Here is a 24,645-nt window from a genome sequence, read left to right on the forward strand (position 1 = left end):
GTTTGGGATTGACCCGGTCCAACAGCAATGTGTGTCATTACAAACATGTTACCATTGTATTCCTCTTTTATAAATATACTACGACTGAATTTTCCAAGCAATGTAACAGATGACATGCGACGTCAGTTTTAATTCTTAAACCTGATACAGGAAAAGGAGCTCGGCGTTGTAGGATTAGACAGCTCTTCACTGATTCAAGTCGGTCCCAAATATTGTACAGAAACAATCATTTGCATTTTCATAAGTACATAGGTACAAAGTCTCAATATACACTCTTATGTATGTTATTCTCCAAGTTACTTACTGCCGGAGATTTAATCTTGCATGGTTCTCATCTCAGGTGGGGCAGGAAATTTACCGGGATTTCGGAGGCACTGGATCTATGGTCTAATAACTGCATAAGCACGTTTGGCAAAGTTTAACGTGTTGTCAGCAGCTCTTGAATACCAAGGCTTCTGTGGAACACCGAAGAACCATTGGGTATTTTCCTTTGCCCTTTCAACTAATTGTTCTTTACTCAATGAATTCAAATCGGATGGTTTAACAGAGTAACTCTTCAAATATTCGATTAGGTCGCTGTTAGACATCGAGTCAAAGGAGCGTTGGAAACTGTCAACAGCGGTGCTTTCGTAGTCAGAAACTTTATTCAGAATGTCTGAACCAGTACTCTTGGCCTTACCAACGATGTTTTGCTTGTTCCACCAGTGCTTGGCTTCATCGTAAGCGTTTTCCCATGACTTCAATGGCTTGTTGCGGTTCTCATATACTAGTTTCAAGAGTTCAGCTTTAGTAGACAATAAATGGTATTTTACACCACGAGCGTCAAGGAAGTTCTGGAGTCTCTTCTTTGGCCATGATTGAACACCTAGCAAAAATGTGTCATTGATGACGTTGTCGTCGTGGTAAGCACCAGATAACTTACCCTTGAAAGCTTCCCAAACCGAATTCACTGAGTCGGTGCTTTTTGTCAATAGAGCAGAAGCCTTTGATTTAGAAGCTTCGGTGTACCATTTGATATCATCTTCTAACAAATTTATGTTCTTGTTGGCAACGTCTAGTAGTTGATCACGATTTTCTTTAGCATTTTCTTTCACTTGGATGCTATGAGATTGCAACCAGTCGTAAATGTCATCCGAAGACCAAGAATCAAATAGGTCGCTCTTTAATTTGTTGGACTTATCATATAGTTGTTTCTTGGCCAAATCTAACGATTCCAATGCACTCAATCTCTCCTCAGAGTAAACTTGAGAGGCCTTGTAAATGTTTTTTCTAACAAGGGACAACAATTCTTCCTTGTTAGCCTTAGCCTTGTCATAAGTGACACCGTGCTTATCTAACCAGGCTTTCAAGTCATAATCATCCCATTGATTGAAGTAGGATTCAGTCGAATAGTAACCGGAACTACCCAGCTTTTTATTGATTTTATCGAAATTCTCCTTGGCCAATGACTTCAAATTGTCATAAGAAGTATCGGTGTCGAACTTGACACCAGCGTTCCTCAAGGTTTTCCTCAAATCCTTCGCAGACCAAGTGTCAAATAACCAATTGGAAATAGACTCAGTTGTGCTTGGTTCTGATTGGAAGTTCCACCAGTTATCTTGATCCCTTTCATCCGGCCAGACTTTCCACCACGGTTTTGGTTGCGCATGCTCAGACCATTTCTGACTAGCGTAAGCCTTCAATTCTTCAAGTGAAGTGTCTGCATCCTTTTTAGCAGAGTCACCAGTGTCCTTCAAATATTGAATAATGTCTTGACTAGACCAATTTTCAAATAGATTGTTGCAAATAACTACTTGGCAAGCAGCTGCACAAAATATCAAAGCACTACTAAGCTTCATCCTGCGTATTAATATTGTTATTCTGTGTAATAAGCTATGTCAATAAATCTTATTAATAACAGACACTTTAAATGATATCCTATACAAATATACCTAAGCCTAAAAATGCCAGTTGTTAAGCAAGAGAAAGTGTTCCACGTTTGTTGATATATATATATATATATATATATATATAGAATGGGAATTGCCAGAACAAACTTCTAGTTGACAGTGACAATGCATCACACTAAGTTGTAAAAATCGATGGCCACACTTAGTTCCAAATAATAGCTCTACACACTTATAATAAGGGGTAGGGTGACATGGATATACTCACGCATGGTCTAGCCAAGCTCACAATAGCGTCAGTTATGATGTTCGCTAACCCGTTACCTTTTTCCCTTATTTTTTGGATTCTAAAGACGTCTTTTTGCTAATGTTAAAGAAATGACTTTTGCGGTTTGCTAATGGCAGCAAGAAACGATGCAAAAGGACGACTGTGTCTTAAAATTGCAGATGGCAATGCCACCATTTGTATTGTGCCTTAAGGTAAAAATTCTTCCGGACGCCGTGATGTGTGGAATTTGCTTTGATGTATGTATGAGTAAGTAATCAGATCAGATCACTGAGAGTGATAACTCTGGGGGAGTTAGGGTCTAGGAAACTAATTAGGTAATTAGAATGTGTTTGAATCAGGGCAGAAATGGAAAAGAAGGAAGAGAATCAATGGGTCGTTTGAGTCGATTTGATGTTGAGATTACACTGAATCATCGGTTGATGATCCGTTCCTTAGCGTGGAATTACCACTTTTCGGTCACATGATCAACGTCAATTGCCAGGGAGGTGAATTTAAACTCGTTGTTCCCATAACCATTTGAAAAGGACTTAGGCTGTCACAGAGGGGATAGTCAGTGTTCATAAAGAGGATAAACCTAACTGTCAGAACTATGATTAGAATCACTAAGCAACAGCATATAGTCTTTAATCTGTCCTTGTTACTATGTACGGAGAGCATTTATGTAATCATTTACCCGGATATAAGCCGTATTATTGAACTCGAAATTCAACAACATGCAAAACAACGAAAGATTCGAGATGGACTTCTTAATATGTACAATGACAGAAAAGGAAAACGCGACTAATTAGATGGAGCTTACTTTCTTTGTACCTATATCGGCGATCTAGATACCTTAAACACACCTTCTTTCGGAGACTCGCTTTTTTCTAGTTTTGTGTGATACCTAGTGCTTCACAAATCAATAGATGTCCAGCCATTCAGTCACTCCGGTGATCAATGCTGAAGGAGAAACAGCGATTCCAAGCTTGAAGACATTGCCCGCAACACAATTAAATATTAGCAGAGACCAGACCAATGGTATTACCGCTAAGCCTGTTGCTGGGTTGCAACAATCATTAGGCAGTTTGCCTATCTTCAATCATTTGCCTGTAAACTCTAAGATTGGTGTTGATGATCTCACCCGTATGAAGATGGCATTGTTAAGTGGAATAGACGAAGAAGTTAAATTTGCATTGAAAAGATATTTACGGTATAGCATTAACGCTTCTTATGTTATCAAATTGAATGAGAATTTGGATTTGTTGCCCATTATTATGCCCTTGATTACAGCATGCAGAGAATACATTCCACAGCTTGTTGGCCCAATTTCCAATCAGGCTTTTGAAGCCCTACAAAAAGGTTCAATTACAATGCTTCTTTTGAGAAATTTGGCACAGGACTCGGAAAACACTTCGATATTAGCCACCGATATGGAATTGAAATCGTTCATATTGTTCGTGTTGGAGTGGGCAAATACGTTCAATTCGAAGGATTCGGCAATCTATCAGTCACATACATCCAGTTTCAACGAATTGTTAATCTATACTCTTGATTTAATGGAGGCGATTTCATCTTATATTGCACCAGCAAAAAAAGACGATCTATATTTCCAAAACCTCTGTTTGATATTTCGTGATACAAAGGATAGATACTGCGTGATCTCAATTTTGAGATCATTATCTAGACTCTTGGTGAGATCTAAATCGGACCAAAAGAGTGCAGCAGATAATTTGGATGATAGTTTGTTGAACAAGATTGTTCATAACCTTTTAATTGATAGGGATGAAGAGTTAATAATTGCTTCATTAGATTTCCTTTATCAATATATATTACCTGGTCATCAGAGAATAAAGACATTACTATCACATAAGGAAAGATATGATATCCTAGTTAGTACTCTCCCTGTTCTCCTCACGTATCATGTATCAACCCCTGATTATCATGCCCTTTCGAATACTAATATCAAACTTATACAGAGGGTAAAACCTCAACCACCAGCACACGCGCCTGAATTGCCAATGCCACTGCTCAAGGAATTATTTGAGCTAAACGAACCAATGCGTGCCACTTCCTGGTTGAGATGCTGCTTTGAGAGATCTCTGAATGGCGAAGTAACACAGATTCTTCTATGGAAAACTTATGAACAAACATTCAGCGAACAAGTAAAACTAACAGATCGAAAATTGATAACTGCCGTTGATTTCATTAAAAATGTTTCGAATGCTTTGCCCGGTGCATCCGCTTTGGTAGTTGTAGATGAAGCAACGTCGAAGAAAAAATTTGTAATAAGAGGTATACAGCCTCGCAGAAAAGCTCTTTCAATCGTAGAGGCAAATAAAGATATTGACCAGTCCTCGCCTATACAGACTGAAACCCCGGATGAATTTGAAAGCAACAATACTCCATCGGAAGCAGTTCAAATTTGTTTGCCAGATATTGTTTTCCCCGAGAATCTTTCTGATGTATCTAAAGCAAGTGCGTCATTCCTTTCACTTGTTTCTAACGATAGTACCGAGATCGTGGCACAATTTATTCATGATATGAAACCTTTGATATTACATCAAATTGCTGACGTGCCACCTTTAAATACTGTTCTTTTGGACTTCATACATTCAGGTTGAACTTACCGTTAGGCCGATAGAGTAATTAAAGTTGTAGTTTTGTAATAATTAAATGTATAACGTATCGATTAAAGGTAAAAATTAAACAACGGGAGACCTAACTAATGTATAAAATTGAATTAAAAATGGTGAAACAAAATAAAAAATAGATGATAGCAATTCTGACAATATCAGAATTTTGTATCGAATGGATCAGCGTAAACCCATTTTTGTCATAATAATCGTAAAACTCATCAAATAATAAATAAATAAAACTTTCTTCATGAGACAGATTGTTCATGGAAAGTATGATAGAAGTATAGTAAGAATAAGGTAACATCAGCAGAAAGTTGTTTAGTGCATGGAAGAATCTATAATATCTTTGAAACTCTCCACTTTAGAATGATGATCAGATAAGCCTTCAGATTTGTAAATGGCAGAAATGGAATCTAAAAGTACCATTAGCGAGGTCTTGCTAACGTTAAAAGAACCATTATCATTGAAGTTTATAACCTTTACAGCGTTGTTCAAACATACTGATTCGACGATGTTGTTGAACAAATTGTCAACCAAAATTGGGTTAATTTTTTGCCATATATTGAGCAACTGCAACATTTGGTCTTCGGTGAAAGTTATTGTTTTAAGATAACCCCTGAATCTCATGTAGTTTTCGAGTTTGGAGTAATAGTTCTCTATAATAGAAGTATCATTTAAATCAAGAAATTGCATAGAATCTTCAATATTGTTGAGAATTTGTTGGGTAATTTCCATCTTAATGCCAAAGTTCAACTTCAAGTCTTGTGAAAATTCCTTTCCTTTGGTCATGCTTTCGTAACAGTGAATCATATTGTGGAAAGAATGTTGGGCTGAGAGCACGTTCGCTAACTGCAACGTGTTTTCGATTTGGAAGTCTACATCAACAGGAGTTCCGGAGAATGATGATAAAAATAATGCAAAAGAGTACTTGTCATAGGTTTGATGATCGATAACATCTGGGAAAGATTTAAGCAGTAACATTGCATCTTCAAATTTCTTTTGATTTATTAGATATTCGGATCGAATTACGCCAAGGGCAGCAGGCGACATAGAATCTTTAAACCTCGCTTCTTGAGAAAGATAATTATCATAGTCACCTAGGCGAATGAAAGATTTCAAGATCAATGAAATGTCTAGGCATGGACAGATTTCATTGAACATGATAACTGATTTATAGTCCTTCGCTCTAAATAGCGCTGCAAATATAACCGCGGTAGCGCCTTTGTACTCCGCTTGAGAAGTAATACTTTTGAACCTATCGGGGAAACCAACAGCATTAATAAAATTCCGGATGTTTTCACAATTTAACGCAAGCTTTGATAGCGATTTATCTGTTAGGTTCTCAAGAATCTTACTGAATAACTGATGTTGAATTACCTCCTCTTCCAAAAGATTCTTTGGACATTTCACAACAATACAATTAGAGATATACTTGAGGGTTTCCTTGTCTGGACATAAATTGATAGTCTTGGTTATAACATCAGAGGTTATGTATTTCTGGTGAATCAATTCGGAGAAAGTATCATAATCAAATTTGTAGCCATCTTCGGAAAGTCTTTCATATTGCTTGAACCCTGTCCTTTTGGAGTTACGCAATACCGGACCCAAGCTTAATGGGTAAGATTTGTCCCAGTCACCAGGGTGTTGGAAATAAGCCACAGTATCTTCGGAAAGATCGACCATTTTCATAGCTTGAATTGCTACAGGGGAAATCTTGTTGGCATCCAAATGAATTCGTTTGTAGTTAACGCAAAGCTTTTGGAATCTTTCAGCCATTTGTTTTTTGAAATCTAACAACATCTCATTTTGAATATCCAAATAGTAGGTATCTAGATCATATAATCTCGAAACAGCTATTCCATGCAATTCAAGATTGTAAGAATAATCCTGAATCAATTGAGGAGTTTTCCACAACGTTTGGAAACAAACAATGAAACCTGCGTAATTAACTGCAGAAGCGTTTTCAAGAGTGAACGCTTCACAGGCACTCTTAAAGAAAGGCATTTCTGATACCTTCTTCAAGATAGGTTGCGATTGATAGTTTTCGACCAATGCATTCAAAAATTCGAATACTAGAGGCTTGCTATCGGTTGAAAGTGCAGAACCATGAATATTCACAAAACGAAGTAAGTAAGGCTCCGGGCAACCTATGCTTTGGAAGTAGCTAAAAATGTAAGGGTACAATCCTCTTTGGAATGTAGTCTTTTTCACATTCGATTCTTCGACCAATTTCATAATGAGCTCGTCGTCTTTTTGCCTTAGGGCGTATGTCAATATAGTGCTGGGCATCGATTCCAATCCACTTGGATACAATAAATAATTTTTGATTTTATTATCGTTTTTCGTGGTGTTGAATGACGTTTTCATAGGGAAAATATAATTGTATATTCTTTTCACCAATGGCCAATTAGTATTGAGGCAGTTTGCGATCATGACCAAGTAGAATTCATAAGAGAATTCTGGTACCCATTTTAATTTACTGAATTCCATCAACAACTTATATGCCTTTTCCGAATTTATTTTACCGACAGATATCAAAAAGTTCGAAATGACCAAAGAAACGTTCTTGTTATGCCCATCTTTTGCTTGTAGATCCACAAGAAGCTTATCTAAGAGCTTTGTAGCTAAACTTAACGATCCAGTTTCAGCAAAAGCTGATACGACGACAGAGTACACTTCATATTGGTGTTCAACCAATTGCATATTTTTCAGAAGTTCTGATCTAAAATCTTGATAAAGGTCTTTTACTGCCTCATGTTCGTTCAACATCTTGGCGTACGAGATTAAAGAAATGTAATAGATTTCATTCTTTGAATACTTCACGTTTGAATCAATGAAATTCTTGATATAGCCGTACTTTATGTGGCCAGGGTATAAATTGATAGCCAACAAAAGATTATCTAAAAACTCATGGTCGAAGGACTTATTCTTATTCAAATTAGAAGCAAAGAACAGATCAATGGCAATTTTGAAAAAATCTAATCCATTGGTGTTGTGTAACTCAAACGCTCTGATTGATCCAGACAACAATGAACCTACAACAAGGTGATAGATTTCTGCGCTTGGTTTTAATTTATTCTGAATTATATCTTGGTAACAGTTAAGTAATTCAAACATTTGGTTATCGATATTATTTTGATCTAAGTCCCTTCTGCAAATAGAAGTCAAAACTTGTTCAAATAATGACAACGGAGGAACAATTTCATTTCTTATCAACGATTTATAAATTGCGTTAACCTGATTATAATTTTTGTTCTTCATGCAATCTTCTATCAGCTTAGATTGTGTTTCTAAAAATGCTTCTTTATTCAAACATGGTTCCAAATCTGTTTCCCATGCCGGGATTGAGTCATCCAATCTTACATCTTTTAAACGATCTAAGAGAGCTTCCGGCACTGCACCTTTATCCGTTTGTTCTTTCGCTCCAGATTTCTCTAAACTATGATGCTTTTCGACAGGAGGTGAAGTTGGAGGAGTGATCGGAGTTGCTCGTAGATTGTTATTTGCATTATTTTGAGAATTTTGTACCTTGGTAGAATAATAACGGGTAGACAACTTCTCGTTAATTAGAGCAGATTTTTCATTCGATAGATAGGTAAACGAGTTGGATCTCTTCTTCTTATTGTGGTTGGCACCATACGAGCTCTTCTTCGAATAATTTACATCATGTTCGCCAGAATAGAAAATTTCACCATCCTTTTCATAAAATAAATTTAGCTCCTCTGATTCTAATCTCGACAGCTCTGCGTCTCTACTCTGTAAAGCCCTTTCCACGTTATTATAATTAACGTTGGCCACCACTACGGGATGTGGAACAGCAGTCAAAATGTTATGTTGAGGAATAGCAGTATCCAAGTTCACAAGTCCCTGATTCTGTTTCAAATACTGGTACGAGCTATCAAAAAAGGACGTTGCCGATTTATGTGCAGAGGAATGATACCCCTTACAGTAGAACTTACATTTCAATGATTTGAAGTGCATCCTGTCTTTTAACCCACTATTTGAACGATGTAGAGAAGAAACAATAAGTCCGAACTAAATACCTTTCCTGTCAAAAAAGAAGGACAATTATCCCAAGGTACTCTTATTTTACGGTAAAGTTAGATTCGTCTTATGGAAGCCAATATAATATCTATCAACCCTCCAAATTAACAAAGTGAGACAGTAAATAATTCAACGGTCAATAATGATGCAATTAGTCCAGCGTGACAGGGAAGGGAAAAAAGACCAAGTCAATCAGTGAATATAAGAGAGATGATTCCAGCTTGAAGCTTATTCTATACAGAGAAACTAAGCTTTACTGACTCTGTAGCTCCCTTTTAATATCAACTTTTGTGCTTACTTCTTGATTGACCGCTGAGCCAATATTACCGGTAGGGATGAATATTTGATTCTATAGATATATGAAGTTTTCTCTTTTCCTATTTCTCTACTTTCTGTTTTCTACTTTTTTTTTTTGTCAAATTATCAGTTTTCTTTATTTTCTGTCATTCTGATACGGAGGGAAAAGAAGCATTCTGATATGCTGCAGAGATTTAACAGAGGGAATCCCCCATAAAAAGCACGGAAATTTTATGAACGCTTATTATTTAGAGCCGCGAAACTACTTCTTACCCGGGGATAGCTCTTTTGGTTAGTCATTTTTTCTTAGGACATGAGCGTATTACCCTAGAAACAAAAGTAGTCAGATCAACCACCAGGTCTATTTTTGATCCCTGAGCTGTGATTTGCTGTGACGTGGCACAGAATTAAACTTTACCGTGCTTCAGTAATATTCCTATTGGTTCTTTCTTCCGGACACACTCAGGAGTCAGAGGGCTAAGCTCTGCAACTGTTGGAGCTTACTAGCTTTGTTACGATAAATTCCTCAGAAGCCGGAAAGACGAGCTTTATGGTGTGGTGTCCGGGTGTTTTCATAGAAACTACCGTAAAACTGTATTGCTTCAATCATCTTTTTTTTTAGCGTTTTCTGTCGATTGTGTTCTATTGGCCGATTTCTGGACGGTAGCGATGTTTCGCATAGTAAATTCACTCAGACTGGGAAAAGTAATTCGAACGAAAACAGTGCTAAGCGATGTTCGTATTTACAAAAGGATCGTAAGGAATGACTAGCTATGGGAAATAGCGTATTTTGGAATTGGACCGATATTACCATCGGGAGATAGGATTGGATGTGACATTCGGAAGGAGAGGCTTACTGCTAGCATACAAGCTAGGAATATGGCAGGAAGAAGCTCTGAAAAACACAATCAATCGAGCAAGGTAAGTTTAAGTTCAGTAATGAATGGAAAGGCAATTAAATTTACGTGTGTGGTGTGTCTAAAATATACATATAAATATATTTATTTTCTGCCTGTTTGCGTTTAGTGTGGGGACCAGCAAGGTATCCGAGGTGGTTGCAGGATATGAGATTGGGTTGCGGATACGAAGATGACGATAGATACTATCTTTTGCTTACTTTATCTCAACGCAAATACTGTTTATTATGAATAAAACAGAAGTATCACATCTTTAAAAATACTGGTGCAACATAGAGCTAGCAAGGTATTTCTTTTTTCCTTTCCTCTGTAAAGTAGTTTGTCAGGTGGAAGGGCGCAGATCAGGATTGGTCAACGAGTAAGATTTATTAAGGTTTCAACAGAAGACAAAAAAATCAAGATATCGTTTTTGTAGATAGACAACAGAGAAAAATGGATGAGAATGATAAATGAATTTGTTTAATGCATTTTTCTATGCATTGAATTATTCTTTGATAGCGTAAGATCTTCTGTACCTGTCGTCAACATTGGTTAAATAGTAAGTACCTGGGTACAAGTTTTCAATGGATCCGGTAGGTTCGAAAGACTTTTGTAGATGGGCTTGTTCTCTCAACAGGATAGCCTTTTCGTAATCTTCTGGAGACTCGGTCTTTCTGGATTTTAGCTTGTTTTCAACGTCCAACACATCGACGATGTGTTTGATGTCACCGACAACCTTGCACGAGAACAAAGATGCAGCCAAACCAGAACCGTAAGAGAACAAACCAATACGCTTGTTTTGTAGAGCATCCGAACCGACGTAGCACAATAGGGAGGAAAGTGAAGCATATACAGAAGCAGTGTACATGTTACCAGTGTTAGTTGGGACGATCAAGGAAGGAGCTACTCTTTCTTTATGGAATGGTTTGGCAACATTGACGAATGTCTTTTCCAGATTCTTGTCGGTCAAAGAAGTTTCATATTCGACGGAAGCCAAAGATGCATCGATTTCAGGGTATAGAGATGGGTTGGCTCTGAAGTCATTGTACAACAATCTACCATAAGACTTGGTAACCAATTTACAAGTTGGGACATGGAACACGTTGTAGTCGAAATGTTCGGTTACGTTGATGGCAGAGTTACCAGCAGGCTTTGCTGCTAGACCCTTGGCGATTGCCTTCTTTGAGTAAGCCTCGTAAGCCTTATCCAAAGCCTTGACGTAACAAGTTAATGAGAAGTGACCGTCAACGTAAGGGTATTCACTTGTGAAATCTGGCTTGTAGAAATCATAAGCGTGTTCCATGAAGGAACCTCTTATTGGATCGAAGACAATTGGAGCATCTGGACCGATCCATAGAGCGACAGTACCAGCACCACCAGTTGGTCTGGCAGCACCCTTCTCATAAATGGCAATATCACCACAAACAACGATAGCATCACGGCCATCCCAAGCAGAAGATTCAATCCAGTTCAAAGAGTTGAAAAGAGCATTGGTACCACCATAACAAGCATTCAAAGTGTCAATACCCTCTGTATCAGAGTTTCCTGGGAAAAGTTGGGTCAAAACAGACTTGACAGACTTAGACTTATCCAGTAGAGTTTCGGTACCAACTTCGATTCTACCAACGTTGTTGGTGTCGATGTTGTAGTTCTTCAAAAGTTTAGATAGAACAGTCAAAGACATAGAGTAAATATCCTCTCTGTCATTGACGAAACCCATGTTTGTTTGACCCAAACCAATGGTGTATTTACCGGATGAGACACCGTCGAATTTTTCCAATTCTTCTTGGTTGACACACTGTTTCGAAAGGATAAAGTATAAATGTTAGTAAGACTGGGTGAGGTTGAGAAAACAACGCGGTGAGGGCTTCTCGTAGCAAAGTTTGAAGGATCAGATGCGCGTTTGGTAGGATATGCTCTGTCCATATTAAAAGATGCATTTATCCAGTTAGTTAATACTGTTGTGATTTCAACTTCAATGCAAATCACTTTGTTCTTGTTTTTCTACTAGTGGCGGCAAAACCAGAGGGAACACATATAAGGACCAACAGCGCCTACAAAGAAAGAAGACCGAAGAGCTGATAGCTAGTAAATTTTCCAAATGATGCCTTCCTATCCATAATTAAAGAACTGGCCAATAATTCCCTCTTGTTTGGCAACTATCTGTGTCCGTTTTTTTTGTATTCCTCGTTTAAGCTTATTTGCACAGCCGCTGTACTTCAGCAAAGTAGGAACAGAAGTCTCGAAAACGCTCAAATTCAACAAAATATGCAAGCCCGTGAGTTGCTATAACAGTAATTGACGTATTAAGAACATACTTGAGATGGGATGTAAATTTCGATACCCTTGATACCGACGTTTTGAGGTCTTGGTGGTTGATCCACAGTCTTTTGCTTCTTGGCTAGATCTTGTTCAGTCATTATTTCTGAAGGGTTAGCTGAATAACTATGGGAGTTGTGTGTTGATATAATCTACAGCGTAGTATGGTATAAACAACTTATATTAAAAGAACCGCTGGCAAGAGTTAACACTTTCTTTCATTACCTAAAACACGAAAGTTCATCATCAGTGTATCTTATTTTTTTTCATCTTTAAATATCACGTCGATATTTTTCTCGTTAAAAGAAAAAAAAGGCCATCTCAATGAAAATTTGTAACATCTGTCGTTTAAGAAAAAAAATGGTACAATTTTGTACAGCCAAGGAAAGAAACATATATTATGATACAAATAATTTTGCTGGATAATTCACCTCCACTGCGTAATTTGGTCCATTTTTCGCACGTATAATTAGAATTACAGAGCATACGAGATAGCGCTTCCTTTTTTTTTGTTGAGGGAGGTGCTTTTTGTGCTCTTTTTGTTATCTTAGCGATGAGAGTATCTTTATAAAACAAATGTGTAACGTTCAAGCTTCAGCTAAAAGAATAGTTCAGCCAGTGAACTAGGCTGTTCTTGGAGCTGGGTTGTGATATCCATCAAATATGTTTTAGTAAATAGGTACTTTGATAATTGCTTAGCTTTAGAAAGTGAAATATTGAAGTCAAACACCGTTATCTCCTTTGTTTCGAATGCTCTCCACTTTTCACCTTCAGGAGTAAGAACGAGACAAGTTTATCATCATCTTCCCATTAGAATAACCTATTTTTATTGGCGAACTCCTTAAGTAACAGCGTGTTCTAGACAATGTCACTAGATGTTCAGCAGATGGACGTTTAGGATGACTGTTTCATGATCGGCCTATTCGTTTGTAAGTGCTTTATTTTTCGTGCGTCATTTCAATACTATATATTCCAAAAAGGCGCAATTAAGCGCTATCCTAATTGACAACCAAGAAGATCACGAAATGTTTCTGCAGTGATATATACTTTCATTGAAGCTAGAAGTAGAATAAGACTCATTCTTAATGCCGATGTCTGATTTCATTTTTGAAATGAGTGTAAAACTATGGCTTACTGAAGTTCATAGGCTTGTTTAGAAGTTAAAGGCCCCAGAATACTTACCGTACCTTCAAAATGGCATCTACAAAAGAGCTGGTTATTAGTTATAAACTTAAAGCGGTTGTGACTCTTGAGTAGAAACGCCATATTGGTCACGTGATATTATTTTAATAATGACAATTTCAACCTGTATAACATGTTAAGCAAAATTTAAACTCAAATTAAAGAATAGTTATGAATGTCAAATTCGCTTTGTACAACAACGGTCCTTTTGCAATCAGTAATTATTGTGTGAACGGTCATTTATTGCATCACATGGCAGTTTAAAGTATCATAAAACCTAATTATTGGAGTTTTTGTTGTAAGAGTTACAAAAATCGTTGCTATCGCTCCTTTGCATTGAATAAAGAATACTATAGCCATGAGCACTGTGAATAAGAAGCCTGCGTCTTTGAAGTATAAGATAGGCAAAGTGAAACAGATACCCACTGTTGTTAAAGATGATAAGACTGGTTTGGAGTACATTCAGGTTCAAAGCAGAGAAAATGAAAAGGTGTACGGTGTTACTAAGTTTCTGAACAACTATCGTGAGGAAGAAAAATTAGGGCAAGGTACTTTCGGTGAAGTCTTTAAAGGGATTCATTTAGGCACAAATAGAAAGGTTGCTATTAAACGTATTTTAGTACGAGCAGAAAAGGATTTGTTTCCAATAACAGCTCAGAGGGAAATTACCATTTTGAAGCGCATGAATCATAAAAATATCGTAAAGTTGATTGAGATTGTCTACGACGAGTCACCAACTCCTAAGACAGATAGTACGTCTCCTCGACCTGTTGGGAACTATCATGGAAACAACACGGCAAATCAGCAGAAGCTCATAACAGGTAAACACTTTTTCATGATATTACCATACATGGTTTCCGATCTAACAGGGTTGTTACATAACCCCAGAGTGGAGTTCGGCATGGCTGATGTTAAAAACATCATGCTACAGCTGTTGGAAGGTATTAACTATATTCACTGCAATAAATTTTTGCATCGTGATATTAAGACAGCCAATATCCTTATAGATCATAAAGGTGTCGTAAAAATTGCAGATTTTGGTCTAGCAAGAAACTATTATGGTTCTCCGCCAAATCTTAAATATCCTGGTGGTGCTGGATCAGGTGCTAAATACACCTCGGTCGTTGTTACACGTTGGTACAGAGCTCCTGAAATTGTATTGGGTGATAGACATTACACTACGGCAGTTGATATTTGGGGGATTGGTTGTGTATTTGCTGAGTTCTTTGAGAAAAAACCAATCCTTCAGGGTCAAACAGATATTGATCAAGGACATGTCATCTTCAAACTCATGGGAACACCATCGATGGATGAATGGGGATTAGCTTACCATTTACCTGGATCCGAGTTGACAAAAACAAACTATAAAAGTACGTTGCAAGAAAGATTTTCGAAAGCGTTGAACGAGACAGGTTTGGATCTTCTCTCTAAATTACTAGCTCTAGATCCATACAAGCGTGTAACTGCCATGAAGGCTAAAAAACACCCTTTCTTCTTCGAAGAACCGTTGCCAAATGCACAGCTAACTTTGCCTAACGAAGAATGCCACGAATCCGATATTAAAAGATACAAAAGTGAGATGAACGAATCTATGTCTCAAAGACCGCCATCTGCCCCAACAGGACATACATCGACTGATAATTCCATAAGAGCTGTGACAGGTGCTGCATTTCCAAAAGAGGCTTCAATACCAAAGGCTCCTAGACCAGAACACATAAAATCAACCATTCCAGCGCAACCCTCCGCCTCACGGTACAATGGTGCAGCAACTCAGAACATCCCCAAAGAACCTATTCCGACTGCGCCTCTTCCAAAAGGTCCTAAAAACAGTATACCGACTGGACCAAATAAATTACCACCGAATCCTCGTGATTCATATGCATCGAAATATCCGGCTGAATCAAGGTTCGGTGTGAATACAAGAATTACTACCGAGTCGTATAATGCCGGGAAACGTTACCGTAATAGAGGAGGATGGGAAACTGGTAGAGACAGTCTAAATTATAATAACAATTATGCTCCACCTGCTGATCGTTCGCATCATCCTACTATACAACGTCCTTCTGCTCCTAGAGGAGGATCCTATCCTAACAGATATCAAAATCAGGACTACAATACCTCTAGAAATACAGGGTATAATCAATACAGCCAAGCTGGTGATCGGAGAAGTTACAGACCGGGAGCTTCTGAAAATCCAGGGACCATTGGCCATGGTAGCTCACAATCTACGCAAAAAGATTCCAAGTCATCGCATTCCAACAATGTCAAACCAAAAGACGTTGCAGACTACTATTGATTAAATTTAAATTGGGCTTGAAACTATGCTGGTACTTTTCTACTTTTTAAACCCAACTTGACATGTTTTTTCCCCAAAGTGGCCTGCTGCTTCGAGATTGTTAAATAGTATATAGATAGTTTACGAGGGAAAGTGCGTTTGTTTCTCTTCATGTATCCCAGAAATTCATCCATTAAAGTGCTAACCAGATTATGATATGTGGTCTGTGAATGATATCATTACGTATAAAAGGGAAATTATGGCTGATGAAGATTTTTTGCTGGTATAAATTCATTGTTGATGTATCCAGATTTGGAAACCAAATCAAAATTACGCACGTCAATAATCACCAAGCAGCAACTTAAATATACTGATAAACAATTTAAACATGGTCATTAAGTTATGCACTTTCCAGCAGAATTGAACCCTGGGGTAATTTCTTTGTTGGCGGTGCATCACAGAAATTCCTCGAACGTTTCAACTGATGCTCGATGTGTTTGCTATAAACAATTCCAACAAGCAAATAGGTACCGATTTGCACAAATAATTAAAAGAAGGCAAACAGTGCCTCATTTTCACACTGTGTTTGAGTATCGATTAGAATGTCGGTATAATAATTCCACCGATCTTATCATAGCTTTATTGTTTCATTTTCCTATTTCTTGGACATTTTGAGGTTTGTACCGGAACTTTGCATGTTTCATGTCAATATTGCCCAAAAAACACGCTGGAAGGGAAAAAGGAAAATGATTTGATCACAAACAATTCAACATTGTTTCAAAAGATCCGTTACTGGGTGAACCAGGATATAACCACGCCGTGATAATCTGAAACAAGCCATTAAGATCATCAACATTTGCCTTTATATATAGAGCACCAGGAATGCTTTGAGCCGTTCGATACAAATGTTAGCAACCCTACTTCTCGAGAGGTGATACTTGCAGTTGGTATTTATGTGGATTGTACGTTACTGCAAAACCAAGAACTGACAACTTCGAATTTATTCAGACGTAAAGACTGTTGGCTTCGCTTCACGAATTAAAGGGGGGTTTAGCTGTATTTATACCAGGAGGTATATGCATGTTGTACTGTCGCGCTCTTTGTTATTTTTGATTTACTTCTTCTTATGAATAGATAATATGGTCTCGGAGTCAAATAAAAAGGAAAAAACGCTGCATGAATTGTTTTCTAATAGCTTCGACCGCTCACCCGATGGCTCAATATTAACTCATGAACTGAAAACAGTATTTTCTATTATGATAATATGTCTTCCGCTGGAGGAAAAACCAAGATCAAGTAGCAATCGACTCTTGAATTTCGCTAAGAAAAGTTTTCCGTTCACATTTTCAATTACGGAGGCTATTGATCTACTACAGGAGCTGGAGCTTAATGTGGAAATGAATTCCACTAGTATCTACATCAGTTATTCCATCAAACCAGAACTGGGATACCAGCTATTGAACACTTTTATGAAAGCTAAATTACTACATACACCTGCGGATAAGACAAGAAGTCGGCCAAAAGAGAACATTCTTTTGCAGCCGACTCCTAAAGGGGTGGCCGTAACGTGTGATTATGCCAGGAAGTTTGCATTGAAAGAGCTGCCTCCAATATTAACTTCAAACTTCAATACGATGAATCTTTTCAAGTTCGAGCGAAATACGTTAGATGATTCTGTCATTCAAAGCGAATACTTCATAAATCTATTGTTCAACAAGGTCATGGGTCCAAAACCTAATATATGGTCCCCAAAAAATCCAACAGATAAAATTCCTAAGCTCTCTGACTTATTGGATCAAAGAAGCTCAGATGTTTTCTCATTTGAAAATGTGTCACCAGACTTCGCCGTAAACGAGCTTGGTGAAAACCCTAAAAATAATGTTTCAGGAAATTCACAGTCTCAACATACTGAAAACAATCTACATTCGTTAAACTCTCGACAACTTGAAGATGAGGACAGAGAATCTCCGTTTGCATATAGATTTTTTTCAAATCCAGATTCTGACTCTCACATTCAATATTATGTGAGTGATTGTGGGCTTCGATTGTTCGGGAACAAAACTTTTGGAAAAGGAATGTTTATTGACTACTGTTTCACCACAAAAGCCCTTTGGCAATGGTTGATGGAATGTACTGATATAATGTACCCTAAAGAATGTGTTGCAGTTGCAGCACTCTTTCTGAAATACGGCCTAATTACACCAATCTTATTACCTCCCAGTCAAAACAGCAAGAAAAAGTTTCTAATTTCAAAAACAGCACACTATACATTGACCCAAGCCGGTTGGGACGTAATTCAATGGGGAGTAGATGGGCTACCCAAGATTCCGCATTTCATGGACGGGGTTAAAATCGGAACGGATACTGAGAATTATGGCGGCGTTAATTGCAGCGTAAAACTCTCCAGTCGTTCACTCCCAGGTAATTCTCAGCTCAAAAGCGGACATGATTTTGGAACCAAAAATGTAATGGTGTCGAACTATGATGTAAGCTCGGATTCAAGTTCGAGCTCAGGTACTGGGGACGATAATTATAATCCTGACGGTTTAAAGTTGCTGTCTCTCAAACAAATTCTGGCTGATCCTGGGATGCGATATCTTTTTAGAGAGCATCTTTGCAAAGACATGTGTGCAGAAAACCTAGACGTATACTTTGAAATAACGAAGTTTTTAAAAAGAATGTCGGTTCTGCGAAAACTCATTGAGTCTCGAAACCAGAGCGAACACAATAAGATGGATCTAAGGGAATGGAAAACTGGTGGTAGTACTAAACTGAAAGATACAATTCAATCAGCTCTTTTAAAACAAACTAGCGAATGCCTTTCGCTGGTTTACCATATTTACTCCTCTTATATTGCACTGGGGTCTCCGTATCAACTTAATATTGATCATAACGTTAGAGAAACAATTACTGGAATAATATTCCACCCTCAGTCTCCAACTAAAACTGCGTTCGACACTTCAGGCAAGGAAAATTGTTCAAGAGCCATTTCGGATGCATCTGTTAATAGACCCTTAAGCCTCGATCCTGCTGCCCGGAAGAAATGCGTGGAGCATAAAGTACAATCCCATAGTAACACGTCAATGCCATTGGCGCCGACACCTCTTAATAAGGGTACTGAGTCATACGTCATTATTCATGCTATATCAATGTTGAAGGATTTGTATCAGTTACTGGAAAAAATCAGAAATACCGTATTTATCATGATGAAGAACGACTCTTTGCCCAAATTCCTGGCAACAGAATCGTATAGGGACGCAATTTCATTAATAACTGCTAACAAGTAGAACCTAGGCATTTCATCATGAAGAATAAAGATATTCATCTTGCAAAAGAATGTGGCCTTTTCTACCAAGAAAATGGAACATTAATGTGACAATATATACATATAGACATATATAAAATCATTTAGTTAATTTACAGATTAAGCGATTGGTTCAAGAGTGGTACCCTTCTTGATAGTAGCCCAACCAATTAAACGCCAATGCTTTTCGATACGTCTAGATAATGCAATCTTTTCATTAACTTCTGTACATGCAGGGGAAGTTAATTGTAATCTTGCCATATCGGCTTTGACGGCAACCACACGGGCACCAGTAGCGGTGGAACCGATGTTCACCATTAAAACTTCATTTGGCTCTAACTTTCTAACCTTTGCTTGTTTTTGACCATCGGTCTTTACACCTAATAGACGACGCAATAGGAAGTAGTTAATTTCGATATCGGTGTAGATAGATGGCAAATGGCCCTTAGCACCAACGACTTGACCCACTAGACGATCTGCTCTACATAACGTTGGATCGACCTTAGTACCAACACCAATCAAACCACCTGGAACGGCGAATTTTAGGTCGTTGTGTTCAGCAAATAGGGAAACGATATTGGAGAAAATTGGCTTACATTGAATCTTACCATGATCATCTTTAGTGACGATACCTGGTCTAATTTCGATCTCATCGCCTAATTTGAAAACACCAGTCAAAATGGAACCACCGGCAACACCACCCTTCAAATCTTCGATTTCGGCACCTGGCTTGTTAACATCAAAGGAACGAATGACAATCAATCTCGGAGACGCTAAGAAGTCTCTTTGAGGAACAGGAATACTTTTCACGATGAATTCATTCACAGCATCAATGTTATATTTCAATTGGGCTGAGATTGGAACGATTGGAGCACCATCAGCGATGGTACCTCTAATAAATTTCAAAATAGATTTTTGATGTTCCAGAGCAGAGTCTTCTCTCATTAGATCGACTTTGTTCTGTAAAATGATAACGTGCTTCAACTTCATAATTTCGATAGCAGCCAAATGTTCAGAGGTTTGTGGTTGAGGACAGGATTCGTTACCTGCGATTAGAAGTAGTGCTGCATCCATAACGGCAGCACCAGACAACATGGTAGACATTAAAATATCGTGACCAGGACAATCGACAAAGGAAACATGACGGACTAGTTTATAACGTCCACTGTAACCTGGAAGATCAACCTTTGGTGCAACTTCTTTGTCAGATCTGAAAGACTTATAACAGTCTGGTTCTGGGCATTCTGGATCTTCTGCTTTATAGATTTTGGCATTGGCGTAACCTAATTTAATGGTAATATTACGTTCTAATTCATCCTTGAAACGAACGGTTTGAACACCTGAAATAGCTCTCACAACGGTAGATTTACCGTGAGCGACATGACCGATAGTACCAATATTGATAGTGGCTTGTCTATTGATAATTTCTGGTGATAGAGGGTTCAACTTGGAAAAATCTGGGTTCGTTGGTTGCTCTGGAAGACCACCACCTTCTTCAAATTCTCTCTTTCTACGTTCTTCATCCGCTTCCACATCATCAATCCCACTGAAAGTAACAGTCTTCTTAGGCTTCACTTCATCAAAAACTTGCTCCTCTTCTTCAACCTCAAATGTATCTATTGGCTCATCATTAAGATCCCCATTGATGACAATACTTGGCTCTTGGTTTTGCAAATCAGACATCCTGAACTTTAGGTATTATAAACAATCAGAAAAAACTATCACTAGATATCCTTTTTGATACTTTCCCAAATACTGCACCTGGCCGTTCTATTCTCTGGAATTAAACTCGGTTGCTAACAAGATCTTTATACCTTTACACCTTCATTACTCATCGAGATTAATCATATCCACATATATCTACTCAATTCTGTTGAAACTGATTTCGAATTTGGCATTCTTACAATTCAAAAAAATTTTCGATACAAAGTAACGATTTCGTACAGAAAGAGAAATCTGGTGGTATTTTCGATCACGTGATTATGTTTTAAGTACTTGGAAAATGTGCATAACGACATCTGGTTTTGCTTAGGTTTCTCGCCAGTGACAGGTTAGCAGTTGGTGTCATTTCGCAGTATCAATCTGTTAACCGATGATTTAATTCGTCTTATAATAAGTATTTATAGAAATATATAACCAATAATTTAATATTACAACGTCGGATTGAATGCGAATTCGTTCATTAGAATGTCGACATCTTTCCAAACAAGATCTGATTCCCAGTTGTCCCATCTTTCCGTAAGACCTGGAGAAATTGAGGGCGTATCTTCCTTTCTGTTTTCAGTTCCTTCTGATATTATCGATTTTGTAACGGACTGGAAGGATTGCGGTATTGGTGGCTCCAACAACTCATTTAAGGACTGCGCAGCAGGATTGATCTTTCGAGTCGGTTTACTATGATTTGACGGACTTGAAACCCTAAATTGTGGGGAGTTCGTTTTCTTGGCGGTGGTAGAATGGTTTATGAGTTTATTGTCTGTGACGGCGTTCAAAGGATTTAGAGATCTGGGATAACCGCTAGTTTCAACATTGGAAGCACCAGCATGTGTGTTTGTAGGTGATACTATGATATTGTTGCTAGGGGAAGATGAAGATGGCATTGTACCATTTTTCTGTTTCTGCAAAATCTCGTCCTTTGGGGACGTTTTGTTTAGGATTGATTTCAATGACAAAACGTCACTACTATGTGAACCGTTCGGAGATGTAATATTGCTTCCACTGGACTGCTGTGCATTGATGGGCTCTGGGTCAAGTGGAATGGTAGATATAATCCTTCTGGCATGTTCTTCGGAATACCCATCGTTGGGCAGTAGTTCTTTGGACTCTGCATCTCCGTTATGGTTATCGCCACTATTTTCATCATCAGAGGAGACTGTCTTTTCTCTTTCTCTCTTTAGTTTTGCCATACCGCACTTCTGTCTTAATATGAACAAGCAGTCAAAGAAAACACTCACAGACATTCTAGATCTTATGGTAATACTCAAGTTAAAATCCTTTTCTGACTGTGTTGAAGAGGAACTTTGGTCTTTCTTCGCTTTCCACTCTTCGAACATGTTGCTGAACATGCTCCATATACTTCTCATAATACCAGCTGATCTATAAGCCATATCGTACTTGAGGACAGAAGCATTCGAAATTAATGATACAGCATCTTGATAAACTTCATGACCAGTATCGACATCGATAATTGAGCCCAATGAGGAATGGACTAGCTTTGATATTATTGATGCTGCCTGCCATATATTAAGAACATAAACACCTGGAAGATATTTCACAGCTAGTGGATCCCGTTTCCACATACATTTCGCATGTTTCAAGAGTTTTACGGCTGCATTGTACGCTATTACTAGTCCTCTTTTAGTTGCAAAGCTTGTTTCCATGTCTTTCACAGATATTTTTTGGACGGAAGTTGGATCAACATTATCGGTAACATTGCTAAAATAGTGCGTCAACAAGTGCACCTTCGTTACGAGAAGTAAGAATCTTCTGATATCATCTAATTTCACATTATCAAGCTGTAACTCTAGTTCGCTTAGTTGTCTGTTCAAAACGTGTAATAATGGTAATTTTTCCTCATTGGCAACAAGGCCGCTCATATTACTAGGATTTGAGTTCATAGTATCCACGATTTGATTCTCGAAATGAGCAATTTGTAACATTTGTTTGATGGAAAAAGGTATGAAATCTGTCGTACTACTCTCTACTGTTGAAATCTTGCAGGTATTTATAACGGTATGGTCAAAAGAGACATATGCGGGGAACCCAAAGGAGGCAGATATTGTTTGTGATACAATATTACAACAAATCCACGTTCGTATCTGTTCATGAATAAGTTGCGAGTTTGCTGATGCATATTCCGTGGAAAACTGAGCACTGTTGAGTCCCACGCGCAGTGCTTGGAACATTGCAGAACCGATAGTATTCCAAGATGTGTCGGCGCTTAGCGATGACGTTAATGGTGGCCAATACGTGTATATTAAAAATGCCTGCACCGAGTAAACAGAAGACACGTTCAAGACAGGCTCGTCAGATTCCATTGGTGTGTACCTAATAATCGGAGAAATGGTAATTTCTGCCAAAATAGATTTAACCATATTCGAAAGTTTATTCATCATCTCTATAGCTTCAAATTTACGTCTAAGCCCTACTAGTATTATAACCCAAAAGAGACAAGGAGATAGGCTGTATATTCTTTCAGGACCTTTTGTCACATCCACCACAGGTAAAAAAGGATGATACTTGGTTGTGAATTCGCTGAAAAAGTTAGCAATATCACTACTCGATAGAGTAACATCTCCCAAAGTTTTTGGCTGGCATTCTAATTGCTGTTTTGTAAGTGTTATAGGCCCATCTAGTTTCGTCCCTGAACCAGTTGTGTTCGATGATACCGCTATTGAAACAAAATCATTTGTAGATAAAACGGTACGTAATGCAATCTCCTGACCGCCAGTTGAGTTACTTCTCGAGCCAGTACCAATTGAATTTTGATCCCATGGTGCCTCAGCACCAGTGCTCGTCTCCACCTTTATCAATCCTAAATCTTCCGGAAGTCTCAATGTTTCTGCATCTAATTTCTTCAACAGCTCTTCAGAACCGAGATTCGATAATGACTGGGTTAATTCCTGAAACTTTTTTGCTATTACCTCGTTACGTGCTCTCTTACAAGTTCTCCTGAAATCCTTTTGAAGTACACAGGGTACACCTTTCTTTAAGCACCTTGAACAAGGCTCAGGAGCCCTTTCATGTGCATCACACTTTGATTTTTGTTGCCGACATTCCACACACGCCAGTTTCTTCTTCTGTGGCATTTTCTTGTCATTACATAATTTCACACTTACAGGGGTAGAAGAAGCACTTGAAACACCACTCATATCGCCAAAATTAAGACTCTTTGGTGGATCTATTCCCTCATAACCTCGTTCTGACATCGTGCTCAAATAGTCATCGAATCACTTTTGGTAATCAATTATTTCAAAAAATAGCAACAAAAAAAATGAATAAATAAAAGTACGAAGTCTTTGACGTGAACCTGTTTACTAACTTAATCTAGGCGTGACAGCGATACTATACTCACTTCGCTATCCTTACCTTATTCTATGGTTTCCTGTTTAATTAAGAAATCTAAAATGTCATATTTCAGCATGAACTTACTGTTGACATTGGTTCCAAAACTTTGAAAAAAATCGATGAGCTTGCGCAATGAAAAAGAAAAAACCTTTACCTGATGCAAGGATCGACAGAGCATATAAGCACTGAACATTTGATCTTTGAATTTAGGCCTTATCATTCAAGCGCGGAAGTTTGTATATGGCGATATTAGATTTTACATATATTACTTATTTTTGGCAATTGTGAATATAGTTAATTTGTAGAACTATGTAACATGTTCTTACGGTAACGGCTTCAATGATTAGTTCTTTTATCAGAAATACTTATCAACTCGCGTATGTAGAATAGTAACCTTGTTTTTGATTATTCATTCTCCAGGCGCTCTCTTGGAGCAAGACTTTAGGGGATATATAACCCGCGTGATATTAT

General features: G+C 38.0%; 8 protein-coding genes across 8 annotated transcripts; 3 read left to right on the forward strand and 5 right to left on the reverse strand.

The window, feature by feature from the left end:
* Positions 1–380: 380 nt before the first annotated feature.
* Positions 381–1,838, reverse strand: MSC1 (double-strand break repair enhancer MSC1; the record flags this gene model as incomplete). The annotated part of the gene is made up of 1 exon (XM_453526.1): positions 381–1,838. One exon carries the CDS (start codon positions 1,836–1,838, stop codon positions 381–383), a length of 1,458 nt encoding a protein of 485 aa, XP_453526.1.
* Positions 1,839–3,080: 1,242 nt separating this feature from the next.
* Positions 3,081–4,775, forward strand: RSC9 (Rsc9p; the record flags this gene model as incomplete). The annotated part of the gene is made up of 1 exon (XM_453527.1): positions 3,081–4,775. One exon carries the CDS (start codon positions 3,081–3,083, stop codon positions 4,773–4,775), a length of 1,695 nt encoding a protein of 564 aa, XP_453527.1.
* A 333-nt stretch (positions 4,776–5,108) lies between these two features.
* Positions 5,109–8,771, reverse strand: RPM2 (ribonuclease P; the record flags this gene model as incomplete). The annotated part of the gene is made up of 1 exon (XM_453528.1): positions 5,109–8,771. The coding sequence occupies one exon, from the start codon at positions 8,769–8,771 to the stop codon at positions 5,109–5,111; it is 3,663 nt and encodes a 1,220-aa protein (XP_453528.1).
* A 1,761-nt stretch (positions 8,772–10,532) lies between these two features.
* ERG13 (hydroxymethylglutaryl-CoA synthase) lies at positions 10,533–12,447 on the reverse strand (the record flags this gene model as incomplete). Its single annotated transcript, XM_453529.2, has 2 exons — positions 10,533–11,825; positions 12,346–12,447. 2 exons carry the CDS (start codon positions 12,445–12,447, stop codon positions 10,533–10,535), a joined length of 1,395 nt encoding a protein of 464 aa, XP_453529.2.
* Positions 12,448–13,886: 1,439 nt separating this feature from the next.
* SGV1 (cyclin-dependent serine/threonine protein kinase SGV1) lies at positions 13,887–15,824 on the forward strand (the record flags this gene model as incomplete). Its single annotated transcript, XM_453530.1, has 1 exon — positions 13,887–15,824. The coding sequence occupies one exon, from the start codon at positions 13,887–13,889 to the stop codon at positions 15,822–15,824; it is 1,938 nt and encodes a 645-aa protein (XP_453530.1).
* A 1,118-nt stretch (positions 15,825–16,942) lies between these two features.
* SST2 (GTPase-activating protein SST2) lies at positions 16,943–19,090 on the forward strand (the record flags this gene model as incomplete). Its single annotated transcript, XM_453531.1, has 1 exon — positions 16,943–19,090. The coding sequence occupies one exon, from the start codon at positions 16,943–16,945 to the stop codon at positions 19,088–19,090; it is 2,148 nt and encodes a 715-aa protein (XP_453531.1).
* A 137-nt stretch (positions 19,091–19,227) lies between these two features.
* GCD11 (translation initiation factor eIF2 subunit gamma) lies at positions 19,228–20,790 on the reverse strand (the record flags this gene model as incomplete). The annotated part of the gene is made up of 1 exon (XM_453532.1): positions 19,228–20,790. One exon carries the CDS (start codon positions 20,788–20,790, stop codon positions 19,228–19,230), a length of 1,563 nt encoding a protein of 520 aa, XP_453532.1.
* A 467-nt stretch (positions 20,791–21,257) lies between these two features.
* LEU3 (leucine-responsive transcriptional regulator LEU3) lies at positions 21,258–24,035 on the reverse strand (the record flags this gene model as incomplete). The annotated part of the gene is made up of 1 exon (XM_453533.1): positions 21,258–24,035. The coding sequence occupies one exon, from the start codon at positions 24,033–24,035 to the stop codon at positions 21,258–21,260; it is 2,778 nt and encodes a 925-aa protein (XP_453533.1).
* Between the last annotated feature and the right edge of the window lie 610 nt (positions 24,036–24,645).

This window comes from Kluyveromyces lactis (assembly GCF_000002515.2).
Source record: "Kluyveromyces lactis strain NRRL Y-1140 chromosome D complete sequence".
Classification (NCBI taxonomy): domain Eukaryota; kingdom Fungi; phylum Ascomycota; class Saccharomycetes; order Saccharomycetales; family Saccharomycetaceae; genus Kluyveromyces; species Kluyveromyces lactis.